At 44.3% G+C, this 13928-nt stretch overlaps 1 protein-coding gene across 1 annotated transcript in view; it reads left to right on the top strand.

Moving 5' to 3' along the window:
- The window catches only part of Ryr3 (ryanodine receptor 3), a 522546-nt gene that overhangs the window by 463533 nt on the left and 45085 nt on the right, over positions 1 to 13928 (top strand). Inside the window, exons 70-74 of the mRNA XM_041678998.1 lie at positions 4690 to 4704; positions 7900 to 8070; positions 8364 to 8423; positions 11028 to 11159; positions 11610 to 11722. Of these exons, the coding sequence (XP_041534932.1) occupies positions 4690 to 4704; positions 7900 to 8070; positions 8364 to 8423; positions 11028 to 11159; positions 11610 to 11722 (491 nt within the window). The remainder of the gene's footprint in view (positions 1 to 4689; positions 4705 to 7899; positions 8071 to 8363; positions 8424 to 11027; positions 11160 to 11609; positions 11723 to 13928) is intronic.

Genomic DNA, 13928 nt, shown 5'->3' with positions numbered 1-13928 from the left:
CATGACATTCTTACTCAGAAAACCAACGTCTGCCCATTTCCTTGCAGGAGATGTTTGAAAGAGGGCATGTCACTCTATTGTCTGGGGGAAAGGCTAACCTATAGAAGGGAACTGTGATACAGAAGGGGGCAAAGGAGACTGGCATCTCCTTCTCAGTCAGCTCTGTACAATGAAGCTTCATTGTCTTGACTAGAGAGAAACAGCCATGCACAGTGACGCTGCTTCCGCTGCACACACAAGAGTCAAGTCTTCTTAACTATAACGTCTTCTTACTGGCATGGTGGCTTACTCTTGGCTCTGTTTCCCGAGAACTGTGCCTTGGGAAGGTTTAGTTTATATGTCAAGGCTCAGTAGCCTGTAAGAGCTGAGAGACACCCCTCTCATTGCTGCCAGTGCTGCCTGTGAGAAACACAGCGGTGGAGTGTGCATGGGACCCAAGATGGATCTGGCAAGGTGGGAACCATGGGCTTGTAGGGAAGACCTGCAACATCTTTCTAGTAACCATTTCAGACAGATGACCCATGTCTTGTCAGTGCAGGAAAGGCTATTGTGATACCACAATGAAAATTCAAGTACCTGGGGCTAGACCGAGTGGGGCAGCTGGCTCTGAGCAGCTGCAGCTACCCAGCACTGCCTCTTCTGTCCTTCATCTCTTTTGATGCTAGCACTCTTCTAGTATCCAAAATTTGACTGTAGCATTTTCAGTCTGCTCTGTAGTATAAACCAGAGTACACTTTGAACATAAGCTGCCTAATAAAGTTGACATTGGAAATAGCTCATATGCAAATCAGCGAGATTATATTTGAGGAGAATCTTCACTGGAAAGGTATCTTAGGGTGTCTCCTTTAGTCCTTTACATACACTTATCTGGTTTCTTACAATTTTTTTCACATTCGCCTGTTGATGGACACTGCTGCTTATTTGAGGAACACAAGCCCAGGTTTCCCAGCTTCCTAAGATTCCAGCCTATCTGTGTTTCTTTTGTAGGGTCTTGCAGCCATCACAAACTGTCCTTTAACCCGACTTCCTGTAGAAAGTCAGTGAATCCCAAGCAGACACCATGTTATCTTTCACATTGGGTTGATCCTCTGGCTCAGGACTGACCCAGCTAGCATCCATTACAGTCTGATACAAGTATTGGGATCTCTGATGCGTAGGAACGGGAAAAGCCATCTCAGCCCTCTGGTGATGAATGGCTCTTCCAGGTCCTTGAGTTTATAAATGAATGAGGCAATGGAAAACCATTTCATAACTCAACTCATCCACTAACAAACTAATAAAACGTTTTTCATTCACAATGCTAATGAGGAAAGGGGACATTTGAGTGGCTCATTCACAATGCTGAATAAGGAAAGGGGAGCATTTGCTTGGTCAAAATGATCATGTTCAAGACATGGATATCATCCCTCTTAGAAAGGTTCATCTTTGGAAGAAACTCCATTTCCACTGACATTCTATGCTGATAGTTTCTGAGCCTTTTATATCCACACTGTCCCTGTTGCATGAGTTAGGATAGAGAAAAATCATAGCAAATAGACAAGAAATAGCAAGGAGAAAGTTGTGTCCTTGACTGAGCTGCTCACTGAGGCTTTGTTTCATTCACTTAAATCCTCAGAATCCATCTTTTCAATCTGTATAAAGGGGTTGAATTTGCTATCTGACTTTTCTAGGTTCTACTAAGAGACTCTAGTTAAGTCAGTCTTCATAGTCAGTCAGATAAGATATCATTTAATGAACACATTAAGATAGATGCATTGCCTCCAATAAATAGCCACTTGCCCTTGCTCCTGTACGATCAGATGGTCTCTGCTCCCTGCTCTGAATGGGCACCTATCACTGGGCTTGCATTTGTCTCTGTTCTTGGTTGCATTCTGGCGTTGCAGAAATGAAGTTGTTGTGGGTGCATATGGCGGTCTTGGTAAAGGTTTCCATCCATGAATGCTGCATGTCATACACTGCATAAGCCATGCTGGTGGCAAGGAAACACAGAAATATACAGTGGGCCATGCCGTTCCCACCAGTTAACTGAAGATCCTTTCAAAGACATTATTTTGCTGGCAGCTCAAGCACATTTCCTTTCTGAAAGCTCACTGTATATTTTGTTTATAAAGCTCTGGTTTGTGAATATACATTAAGCTAATGTTCCTAGCTGAGCAAATAGATTTGGTTTGGTGTGGTTTTTAAATGTGCTTTGTTTTCTGGTGATGTGGCAGCAGCTTCCTCAGAGGGGAATGGTAAGTTAGAATGCATCTAATGAAAGAAATGTTAAGCCAGCCAAAGAAATGCTAGCCAGTCCTTGACCAATATTGTAAGCCCTAAAATGCACCACTGAAATCCAAGAATTGCGATGTGTTTTGAAATGAGTTGAAAACAGGACAGGAATTGGCTAAGAAGATATATTTGATCAAAATTGTGTGACTTTTGCTCACATATACACATACATACACATACACACATATATATACACACACATACACACGTATACACACATACACACATATACACATAACATATGCACACACATACACATACGCACATACATGCACACATACACACACATGCACATGTGCACATGTACACATGTACACACATATACACACATACACACACATGCACACATACACACACATACATCATTCTCCTTTACTTCCTCCATCTGCATCCTTTCTCTTTTCTTTGCTCTTACACTTTTGAATTATCTCACGTTTGTGCACTTGTGTTCTCTCTCTCCCTCCCTCCACCCCTCTCTCTGACATACGCGCTTTCCCTTTCTCCTCTATGCTCTGTCCCTTCCCTCCCATCTGTCCCCTTTCTCCTGATCTTGATTCTCCCTTTGCATGTTCTCCCTTTCTACCCCTCCACCCCATCCCCCATTTCTCAGACTGACTTCAAGAAATTCTTCTCTCCTCTAACATCTCATGTTGAATTGACTTCCCTTAACTTCGCTTACCCTGTAGATGGTGTAAGGACTTCCCATAGAGCAGGTCTGCCTTTGATCAAAGCCTGATGTGAGCCCCCTGTGCTCTGCTGGCACAGACAACATCAGGCAATGTATATTCATCAAACCCCCACATCTCAGAAAAACATGAAGGCTGCAAAGTCTGGTTTGGTTTCTTTTTCCCCTTAAGCTCTACACAGCAAGTCACTTGTTTGATCATAAGGTAATGCTGTGGTTTATGACCTACGAGGGGATAAGTAAAGTTACCTTGAGGACATAGGAAGCAGAATCAGGGAATTACCATGTGACAATTAATCTTGGCAATATGTGAAGAATAAAGACATAGCTTTTGGGATGTAGGAACCTTGACTTAAAGCTGCAGTGTAGGAAGCTTTACTCTGTTGTTTAGGTTGTAGAGTGGTCCCACATCACTCTGGACAGTCTACCCCCAGCAACTCCCAGTCTCTTATTATCCTCTCCCTTCCTTTCTCTGTTTAGAGACCACGTCTTTCTATGCACTCTGGGCTGACCTCACATTCTATCACTCAGCCCAAGCTGTCCTTGAACTCTTCCTCTACTTCCAGGGCTGGCATTAAAGGTGTGGATCATCATGCCCATCCCAAAAGTTTAGTGTGGTCTCTTCATTGTCAACACTGTCTGCTCTGTTTTTGCTCCTTTGATTTCAGTGCTTAGGAAGGAAGCCAGGGCCTTGTGTGAGCTATGTACACCCCAGCCCTTCCAGTAATTTTTAAAATAAATTTTTATAATTGCAAATAGTCAACACAAAAAGGATTCCAGTTTTTGTTTTGTTTCCATGTTTGGTTTTGGTTTTAGCTTTTTTATTTAAGAGAGAGAAAGGTGGGGAGGATCTGGGAGAAATTAGGAAAGGGGAAAGAATATGATCAAAATATATGAAAAAAATTTAAATATAAAAAATGGGAAAAACAGCACATTAGGCTAATGTTTTGTACATCAATTACACCAAATGAACTTAAATAAAAATAATTTAAAGTTTTTTGAAAAGATTCAAAAGTGAATATATATTATATATAATATTATATATATTCATAGCAGACTTTCTTTTTTTTTTTTTTTTTTTTGGTTTTTCGAGACAGGGTTTCTCTGCGGCTTTGGAGCCTGTCCTAGAACTAGCTCTGTAGACCAGGCTGGTCTCGAACTCACAGAGATCCGCCTGCCTCTGCCTCCCGAGTGCTGGGATTAAAGTCGTGCGCCACCATTGCCCGGCCATAGCAGATTTTCTAGCAGAAGCAAAGGCATTGTCCTTAACTTGATTCTATAATCTGCTGGAGTCTGCTGGAGCAGATTAATGTGGTGGTGGTTGGGGGGAGGGGGATTAAAACCTGAGGTCTTTGGGTCCTTGCAAATTGTCTGCAGCCCCCTGCGGTTACAGGAAGTAAAAGAGGAGACTCTGTAGACATAGTTACTGTGAGTAGCTGCTGTGGGTGGGATCTACAGAGCATACACTTTGGAAGGCGGGTCTCTAAGGTAACTTCTTCCCAGGCCGGAAGTGCTTGAGGAGGATATATATAATTCTTAACAGGCAAATGAACCTACATTCTAACCTCCCCTCTGTCTTCATGCTATGCTTACATGAACTGTTGAGTATCTGTGCTGCTAACTGAGTAACTGGGCCCAAGAAGCTGTGACTAACATGCCGCCTGATGCTTTGGATCCCTGCTTTCACTGACTGACTCCTCTCCTTGTTTCTTTCCCTTTGTCTTTCCACACAGGCCATGCAAGTAAAGGTACAGGTCAAATGCATGATGTGTCTTTTCTGTCCTAGTATTAGAGGTGTCACGCTCTGTCCCCCTTCACACTGTGGGTGCCCGGGGAAGACAACCGCCTGTCCAAGAGTGAATGCAGGCTTGTCCACCCTTGGAATGGGGAAGCCAGGCAAGCCTTGCTTTAACTGAGGTCTCCTTGCTATTTCTGCTCCCTTCCCCAAATGCCTACTCTCTTAATTGGGCAGCCACCACACTGCCAGAAATAGGGAGGACAGGCAGGAATCAGGAGACTCAGAGCCTCACTCTTCTGTCATGACACCAAGTTTGCATTTCTGGTGTCTGTTAGTGGCCCCAGCCCTTTCACACTGTACATGTTCTGCCTCTGATTCAAGCTCCCATGATTCAAGTTTGATGGACTCAAGTTTGAAATCAGCAGATAACTTTAAGCTTTTGCACAAAATGTACATGTAATGGAATAAGTTTCCAATTGTTCCTGAAGTTTACATAGACTTTCTTCCCCTTCTGTCTACTAAGAAGTATCTAATGCTATTGTTCCAAACCCCTGGACCCAAGGGATGTGGTGGAGATGGGAGGCATGTGAGACCCAATTCACATGCAGCTTGCAGAAAAGAGAAATGGAGCCTTGGCAAGACAGACTTGCATCAGGGTGACGTCTCAGATGCTTTCTTACTGTGTGACCTCAAAACACTCAAGATCCCTGAGCTTGAAATAGTTTAGATTTCAGTCCTAAACTATTTCAAGCTTGTTCTAAGGACTGGAAATGCATATCAAAGTCATACATGTAGACACTATGCTTAGAATAGGATACAGGCAAAATTAAGCAGAGACTAACTGGGAAATCATTTAAATTCTATATCAAATCCACAATTACATTTTGGCATATTTACCCATGTGCTGTGTGTTATTGTTCACATATACACATATATACTACTGTGTAGTTTATATGTTTGTAGCCAGATTCCACCCTTAATGGATAGTTTAGGTGCTGGACTTTGCCACTGGCCTTCCCCACTTGATGGTAGAACCAGAAGGAACCTAGGAGGCTCAGTGAGCACCAGAACTTGCAGCGTCCTGTGAAGCATCCTTCACAGTCTGCTGTTCTGGGACGTGAGAGGCCTCTGGTCCTCAGTATCTCCTCTTCCCTTCCCATACATGTTACTGCCCTTCTAACATGCATCATGGGGCTGACTTGTGGTTTCAGAGTCCTGAGACAGAGTGCCTCTGCCATTCCCTTTCATCAGACTGATTTCCAAATTGGTAATATAACCATCTGGAAGTGCTGCATGCACGGCCAAGTGGGAAAATAACATTTCCAATCGAGTGTCATTCATCATTAGGAATCTCTTTCACACACTGGAACATAGCCATTGATCCAAAGGCAGAATTAATCCGAACTCTTCTCTAGAAAGCACATTTTTGGGGCTTTGGAGTTGGCTCAGTGGTTAAGAGCATTTGTTACTCTTTTAGAGAACCTGGGTTCAGTTCCTAGCATCCACATGGTAATTCACAACCATCTAATCCAGAGGATCTGATGACCTCTTCTGACCTCTTTGGCACCAGGCACACACATGGTACACAGTCATGATGCACATACATACATACATACATGCAAAACACTCATACATGTAAAATAAGATACATTTAAAAAAATAAAAGGAAAAAAGAAAATGCATGTCTCATAATGGGCCTGACGTGCCACTTCTAGGGGGAGGGAAGAGGGACCCAGAGCTCTGTATGCATGTCGTTGTAAGCTGCACTACTGCTACAGCATTTTAGCAGACACACTCTTGAAGCAAAACCAGTTTTCCCTCAGCATGGGTCCTGACTAATTTCAGGCCACAAAATCCTCCCTGTTTGTATCAGCTGCTTACTCAGCTGAGGGAAAGTCTGTCAAGCAGAGTGTCACGTGGTCAGCATTGCTCTGCCAGCCATGGCAACATAAAAACAGGTCGCTATAGCATCTTGTCCCCTGAACCTACCCAGACTACGACCATATGCTACACTATGAGTGCTGAGCATTTTCAGTGCTTGTTTGGGAGCTACGTCCTCTATAGTGAAGCCAGTCGGATTTCTCTCTTACACCTCCCACTTAGAGCCAGGTATGTATTTTATACCTGTAATCCTAGGAGTAAAGGCTGAAGCGGGATTGGCATAAATCCACGGCCAGGATGGGCTGCATAGTGAGACCTCTTTCGAGATAACCAAATACACACACACACAGAGACACCGACACACACACAGACACACACACACACACACACACACACTGCAACTACCACCGCACAAAAACAAAACTCAGGAAACAAAACCACTAATAATTAGCTGTGTGAACTCTGAAAAGAATGACAAAGCACAAACCAAACAAAGTCTCAAAGCTCTCATCACTCAGCAGTTAAGAGCACTTGCTGGGTCTTCAGAGGACCTCAGGCAGTTCCCAGCATCCTGTAACTCCAGCTCCAGGGGTTTAGACACCCTCTTCTGGCCTCTGTGGATTCTTCACTCATGTGCTCACACCCACACAGAGACACATATAAGTGTAAATATGCAAAATTAAAAATAAAACTAAACTCACAACTCCCATAGGGCTAGGGTATTATTTGTTATCCTTTATTTTACATATAATTTCTCCCATACCTTCCTCCCAGCCAGAGCCTGAAGCCGTCCTACTGTAGGTTTCCCTGTAAGAACTTACGTTGCCCCACGATAGAGAGGCTATATGGAAGGCCCACACTGTAAAACACCAGCTTCGGCTCTGAAAACAGGCCACTGGTGCTGTGGAGGATCTCTTCCACGTACCCAGTGCCCAGTACCCGTAACCGTGCCCAGTGGTAGGGAGCTGTTCTTTGTCGGAGTTATTTTCCCTGTTGTAAAAATCGTTCTTTTTGTTGTGACTCTTGTCCATTTGGCGCAGAAGGGAGGAAGCAAGGACGATGGGTGTCTGTGCTGTGTGTCTAGCTACTGTGGTTTTTGTGCATGTACAGAAGCGAAGGCTCGGGTTTGGGCTGGTCTTTAATGACCGTCTGGTTTGTTTTTGCTTAACACTTTTTTTTGTTTTTGTTTTTTACTGTTCTTTGAAATGTAGTAAGGCCCAGCCTGTACGGACAGGGCCTCAAGGAAGCAAGCTACCCCTGAGCTGAGGCAGTTCCTTTCAGAGAGTCACTGAGCCCTTCTCTTTATCTCAACATCATCTCCTAGTCTGGAGGACAGGACCAGGAGCGGAAGAAGACAAAGAGGCGAGGAGACTTGTATTCCATCCAGACCTCCCTCATCGTGGCTGCTCTCAAGAAAATGCTACCCATTGGTTTGAACATGTGTACTCCAGGCGACCAGGAGCTCATCTCACTGGCAAAATCACGCTACAGCTGTGTAAGCTGCCTGTGTGGTCAGGCTGAGCGCAGAGGATGGGCTGTGGGGAGTGGACGGTACTCAGCCTCAAAAGGGGTGCTCCTGCGAGGGGAGGGTGGGGGCTGAGGGAGAGGTATGTACTTTGTAAAGCTGTCTGGAAGTCAGTAGCTTGGGGTAAGTCTCCTTCACCTCTCTCCTTTCGTTCTCCTAAGAAAGATCCCAGTTAAACTGTACACTAACTCTCCAAACTTCCTGCATCCTGTTTGGCTTTTCCACCGTGATCCTTAGGAATAAAATGTAGCGTCTTTCCACAGAGGGACACCGATGAAGAGGTCAAGGAACATCTGCGGAATAACCTGCACCTGCAGGAAAAGGTGATGCTTCCTCCCACAGGCTGCCCAGTGACCGCTGCCTGCAGGACCTGTGTTTGTCTCTCTGTTAAGCTAGAGCCTTGCTATGCAGCCTCCCAAGTGCTAAGATTACAAATGTATTACTTACTACCCCACACCCTGTTCATGTTTTAAGATAAGTTCTAAGAACTGTTTAATTGCCACAAATGGGAGGCAAAGGCATGGGGATCAGGAGTTCAAGGCCAGTGTTGGTTATGATAGCAAATTTGAACACAGCCTGGGCTACAGAAAGCTCTGTGGGGGGAGGGGGAGGCTAAGCGCTATCGTGAAGAGGCCTCTGATAAGTGGGTGTCAAACTTTCTACTAAATCAATATCAAGCCATCGCAGGTGTCTCAAAATGTATTGACTATTAGATTTGTTGACCAGGAAAAGAGGCACTTGGGAGGACATTTTAACACCTGCCACTCTGGAGATTTTTTGAAACAAAATAAGTCTGTGTCATGGGGGAAAAAAAGAGTAAGAAAATGAGAGCTAGAATTTAAAAGCAACTTGAAATTTTTCTACTCTTTAATGCTCTGTTTTCAAGGTATATTATGCCCTAACATGAGAATGAAGAAAGCAAAACCACTGATTCATTCCCTCCGAATGTACAGTAGTAGTAGATAAAATAGTTGAGGGGGCGGGGAAAGCAAATAACAAAACAAAAAAATACTAACTGCCAAAAACTAAGAGGCTCTAGCTCTTAGCAGTAGGGTTGCTACGGGGAGCTCAGCAGAGATGACCGTTCAGACACAGTGCATAGCCAATTCAAAGTCTTCATTCCAGGCAGCTAGGGCCACAGCCACGTGTGCCCAGAACAGAGGTTTTCAAAGGCAGAAACCACATCCTGGCACCTCGCTCTGAAGCTCCAGGAAGCTTTGTAAAATCAAGCAGTTTGTAGCAAACAGTATTTACAGAAGCTAAGAAAAGCAGTTAGCTGGAGGGGGGTTCCTGTGCAAATAGGCAGTTCCCAGACACTAAGCAAAGTTAATGAGGACATGCTGACCTTGGGTTCCTAGAATAGACTGAGTAGTTTTCCCTGGAATTCTTCATCAAGGAGATCAAATTCTAGTTAAACCTGATTGGCCCCCGCTAGAATACAAGATGGAGGAACCTCTGCACTATCTTGCCCTGTCACAAGAGAAGCCAGCCTCCTGGAGAGAACTCAGGTGCTCCAGTCAGATGCATGCCTTAGGGCTGGAGTTGTAGCAACTTTAGAGGAAGGGAAATAGAGGGCTGATTGCCTATCCCATCATAAATGCAGGGTATGAGACCTGAACCGAATTAGCTTTGAGACAGAGAAACTCATCTATCTCCTTCAGAGACAATCAACCAAGAAATCACTTGGAGGGTCTCTACTTACTAACACGTGGGTGGAAAACAAGTAAACAAAACCATCCCTGGAAATGGGCTCAAAAGATTCAGAACATGTAAGGAAATGCTCCAGCTGGGTAACCCAATCAATGAACTAACAGAAAGGAGCTTAGAGACAAATACAGTAAAAAACATTTAGGCAAACAAAGGAAGCAATAGAATCTGGGAAAAAAAATCAGAATGTTATTTAAAAGGAGGGAAATGGGTTTGCCCAAAAAAAAAGCATAAGGATTATACAGATAAATAGTCTTGAAATTTAAACCTTAATCTAAGTTCCATAGCCAAATAGAATTGATAAATTAGAAGATTGCTTTTTGGAAATCATTCAAAATGTAGCACAAAGAGATAAAGGGATGGGAATATGAAGTTCATAAATGCATCTATCTGTTGTAGGATATAAGGAGGAGTGGAGGCTGGAAAAAAATGGTTCAGCAGTTAGGAGCACCAGCTGCTCTTCCTGAGGACTCAAATTTGGTTTCCAGCACCCACATCAGTCAGCTCCTGGGAATCCAGCATGCTCTCCCGGCATCCACAAACACCCAGGCACTCGTGTCATATACTCACAGAGTTATACACACAGAAATAAAAACATAACATTCTTCAAATATGAGAGGGCTGGAGGGAAGGGAATGGGGAGGGAGGTGTGAGAGCCAAAGTTACATTTTAAGTTAAGTTTTAATTACTATTCCCAAGAGATCCATGAAACAAAAATGCCTCTGACCTGCAAGCCCTTGCTCAAACACAGTTCCTGAAATGCTGAAGGTCATTGTTAATTGCAGATAACCAGTCACATGGTTTTCTTTTCCCGAAACAAGGTTGACCCAGCTGCACCCGATGTTCTTGATCACATGTGGGCGGGAGGGTCACAGGCTGGAGTCCATCAGGATGCATACTTGCCCCTGATTGGACCTGATGGGAAACGCAATGACTTTCCTTCTTAAGCCACTGCACACTGCGGTTGGGGCCATTTCCCAGGAACCTGTTATGGACCTGCCTAGAGCCCACCCACCTGGCCAGGATTCGTTAATGCTTGCTTCAGTTTTGGCTTTCAAATGTGATAGTGGTCTTAGTCTAGATCGGAGGGATTAGCCAAGGCGGTAAAGGAAGTTTGATCAACCGAGCCTCATCATATGGAACCCTGGTAGGACTGAGAGTATTCCTTAACACTAGAGATACAGACATTGTTTTCCTCACGGCTGTGCTTCAACTTTCAGTCAGATGACCCGGCTGTGAAATGGCAACTGAACCTCTACAAAGATGTTCTGAGGAACGACGAACCTTCTAATCCGGAAAAGACGGTGGAGCGAGTGCAGAGGATCTCAGCCGCTCTCTTCCACCTGGAGCAGGTAGGGAGGTTCGCTCTGAGGAGTGAGTGAGCAAGACTGCCCCGGAGGATAGAAATTTCTTCCCTGCGCTTGACTCTCAGTTACAGGAGACCTCTTGAGGCAAAAGGCAACCGCCAAATTTTATCCCACATCACCCCCCAAGTGTTGCCTGGCATCTCAAAGCCGTCCTGCCCTCAACTTTTCCCCAAACTGTTCACAAGTTCTTGCTATGAATTCAAAATATTTTTTTCCAGTTCTTTGCCATTTGTAAAACAGCAATAAATGTCTAGTGGCATTTGGGGAAATAAAATTTTAAAAAAAATAAGACCTTCACACAAGAATGGCTTACAGCTGGGGACAGTTTTGCTAACTTCAGTTGTGAAACCAAAATTATCCTAGAGTTTGTCTGAGCTACTCAGTCTGCCATTCAAATAGGCCTACTGTCTAGCTACTTATGTGATTCCTTCTTAGGTGGAACAGCCTTTGAGGTCCAAAAAGGCTGTGTGGCACAAATTATTGTCAAAGCAACGGAAACGGGCAGTGGTGGCCTGTTTCAGGATGGCTCCTCTCTACAATTTGCCCAGGTGGGTATTCTGTCATTGTTCTTTGCCAGGTGAGCCAGTGATAGGAATTAAGCTGTTTCTCTCATAGCTGAGTTCTCTGTGGCCCTTAATCTTGATCCTAACTATAAAAGTTGGGGTCCTTGGCTCGTGGCACCTTGCAGACTGCATGGTAGGTATAATGGTCTACTAAGCAACCAAGGTAAGTATGGAAGCAGGTAAGAGTGCCTCGTCCTGGGCCTTCACAGCCTCTCAGCACATATGAGGCTCTCTGCTTTAGCTGACAGAGGAGTCTTTGTGAGAGTGTAAAGGCTTCTGGGGAAAGGGAACTGTTTCTAAAGTACCTTAGTCCAAATTCTATCATTTCCCTGCTCAGACACTAGATGATATGACAAAATTTACTATTCCTCAGCAGAGCATAATGTAGCCTAAGAATCCTTCATCACAGTGCGTTTACCATCAAGATGAGGGAAGGGGGAGCTAGTTGCGGTGGCACATGCCTGTAATCCCAGCTCTCAAGTCATGCATGTGAATTTAGCCTGAGCTACATAGCAAGTCCTTGCTTTAAAATTTAAAAAAAAAAAAAAAAAGAGGAAAAAAAGCTAGAAATACCCAAAGAGGCTAGACAGAAGCACAATGTACTTATCTTGGTTTTGGGTACTTTGAAGTAAAAATTACCATGTAGCGTATCTTCTGCCAGCATGAGGAAGGGGATCTGTGTTAGTTCAGTTTCCATTACCACAAAATACCTGAGGCAGACTGACTGAAAAGAAAGCAAGGTTTATTTCAGTTCATGGTTGCAGAGGCTTTAGCTCACGGTTACTTGGCGCCACCATTTTCAGTCTGTGGTGAGGGAGAACACCATCGGAGTAAATGTGCAATGGAGCAAACCTTCCCATTTCACAGAGGTGAGGAGGCAGAAAGTGGGGAAGATCAAGGCCCTAATTTCCCTTCAGGAGTGGGTCCCAGCGGCCGTACTCCTACTACTAGACCTAACCATCTAAAGGGTCTACCACCTCTGTTACACCAGAGACTGATGACCAGTCCTTCAATGCATGACCTGTGGAAGGCATTGAAGAGCTACACCATAGTGATATCAGTAGAGCTAGGGCCTGTACGGACTGCTAGGACTGTCTCTGCATGTCCAATGATAGGACAACTTCATCCTCCCCTGACAGACTGGAGAGTACATAAGAGCAGGTCTATAGTCAGTCTGCAGAGCTGGTGACTGAAAAACAACCTTTGATTTATCAACGTCCCCGTCCTTGGGAACAGCCTCACCTGGTCGTGGAAAACCAACTGACTTGGACAAAAGCATTCTGAATCCTATACATTAGGGTGTTTCTTTAGAATATGAGACCAGGGGCCATTCAATGCTTGGTCTTTGCTTTTGTCCACTGGGGGAATCTTGACCATTATTTCTCCAGAATATCCTGTACCTTGCCTTGAACCAGGCGAGTTTTCCCTTTTAGGGTCTTTGAAGACGGTGGGGAAATCACGGCTTCTGAGCTATGCACCTGCTCCACAGGGCCTCTCCCAGGGAACTAGATTTGCTTTACTTGGAGGGGAACAAAGTGATAGTAAATCAAGCAGAATAAATAAATTCATCAATAAAAATATAAAAATGGAAGTCAACCCGAGGTACAGGGGATGGTGAAGCCCTCTCAGAAAGGTAAAGCTGATGTCCATTTAATATTGTAGACGTGTGTACGATTTTTTATTTGTTTTCTAAGAGGCAATGAAATCACTAGGAAATGCTCACCATCCTCTCTTGGCTAGAACTCCTGCCTGAGGATGTGGCATGAGGAACTCAGGTCTACAAACACTTGTCCAGGGCCAGGCAGAAGTCATCCCTCCCTCTCAAAATCAATTTTTGTTTTTATAATGATGTTGATACCATCCCTTCCTATCCGGGTATTCCTTCATCATTCCTACACCTGCATATGCCAGGATAAGTTCACGGAATCCCTGTCATGAGGCATGGATCCTTGAGACAATTGCTCTAGAACAGCTGCCTGCGTTTTCTCTCTCGTATGAAGGATTCTGAGTCAATTTCATAACAACCAACTCATCGAGGAGGCAACGGAGGAAGCCGCTTCTCTTCCCTATTTTGTGATGGTCTCAGTGTCAGGGAATCTTCCAGACTAAATGCCTGAAGGGATTTGTCTGACTATAGAGATGCTCTTCATCTAGTGCCGGTGTTTAAAAGAAAACCCTGTATGCTTCTCTC

This window comes from Microtus oregoni, unplaced genomic scaffold, assembly GCF_018167655.1.
Source record: "Microtus oregoni isolate MIOR12 unplaced genomic scaffold, Mior012 000031F_ref0000149, whole genome shotgun sequence".
Lineage (NCBI taxonomy): Eukaryota > Metazoa > Chordata > Mammalia > Rodentia > Cricetidae > Microtus > Microtus oregoni.
Note: the sequence above shows the minus strand (reverse complement) of the source record. Positions and strands in the feature narration are given on the sequence as shown.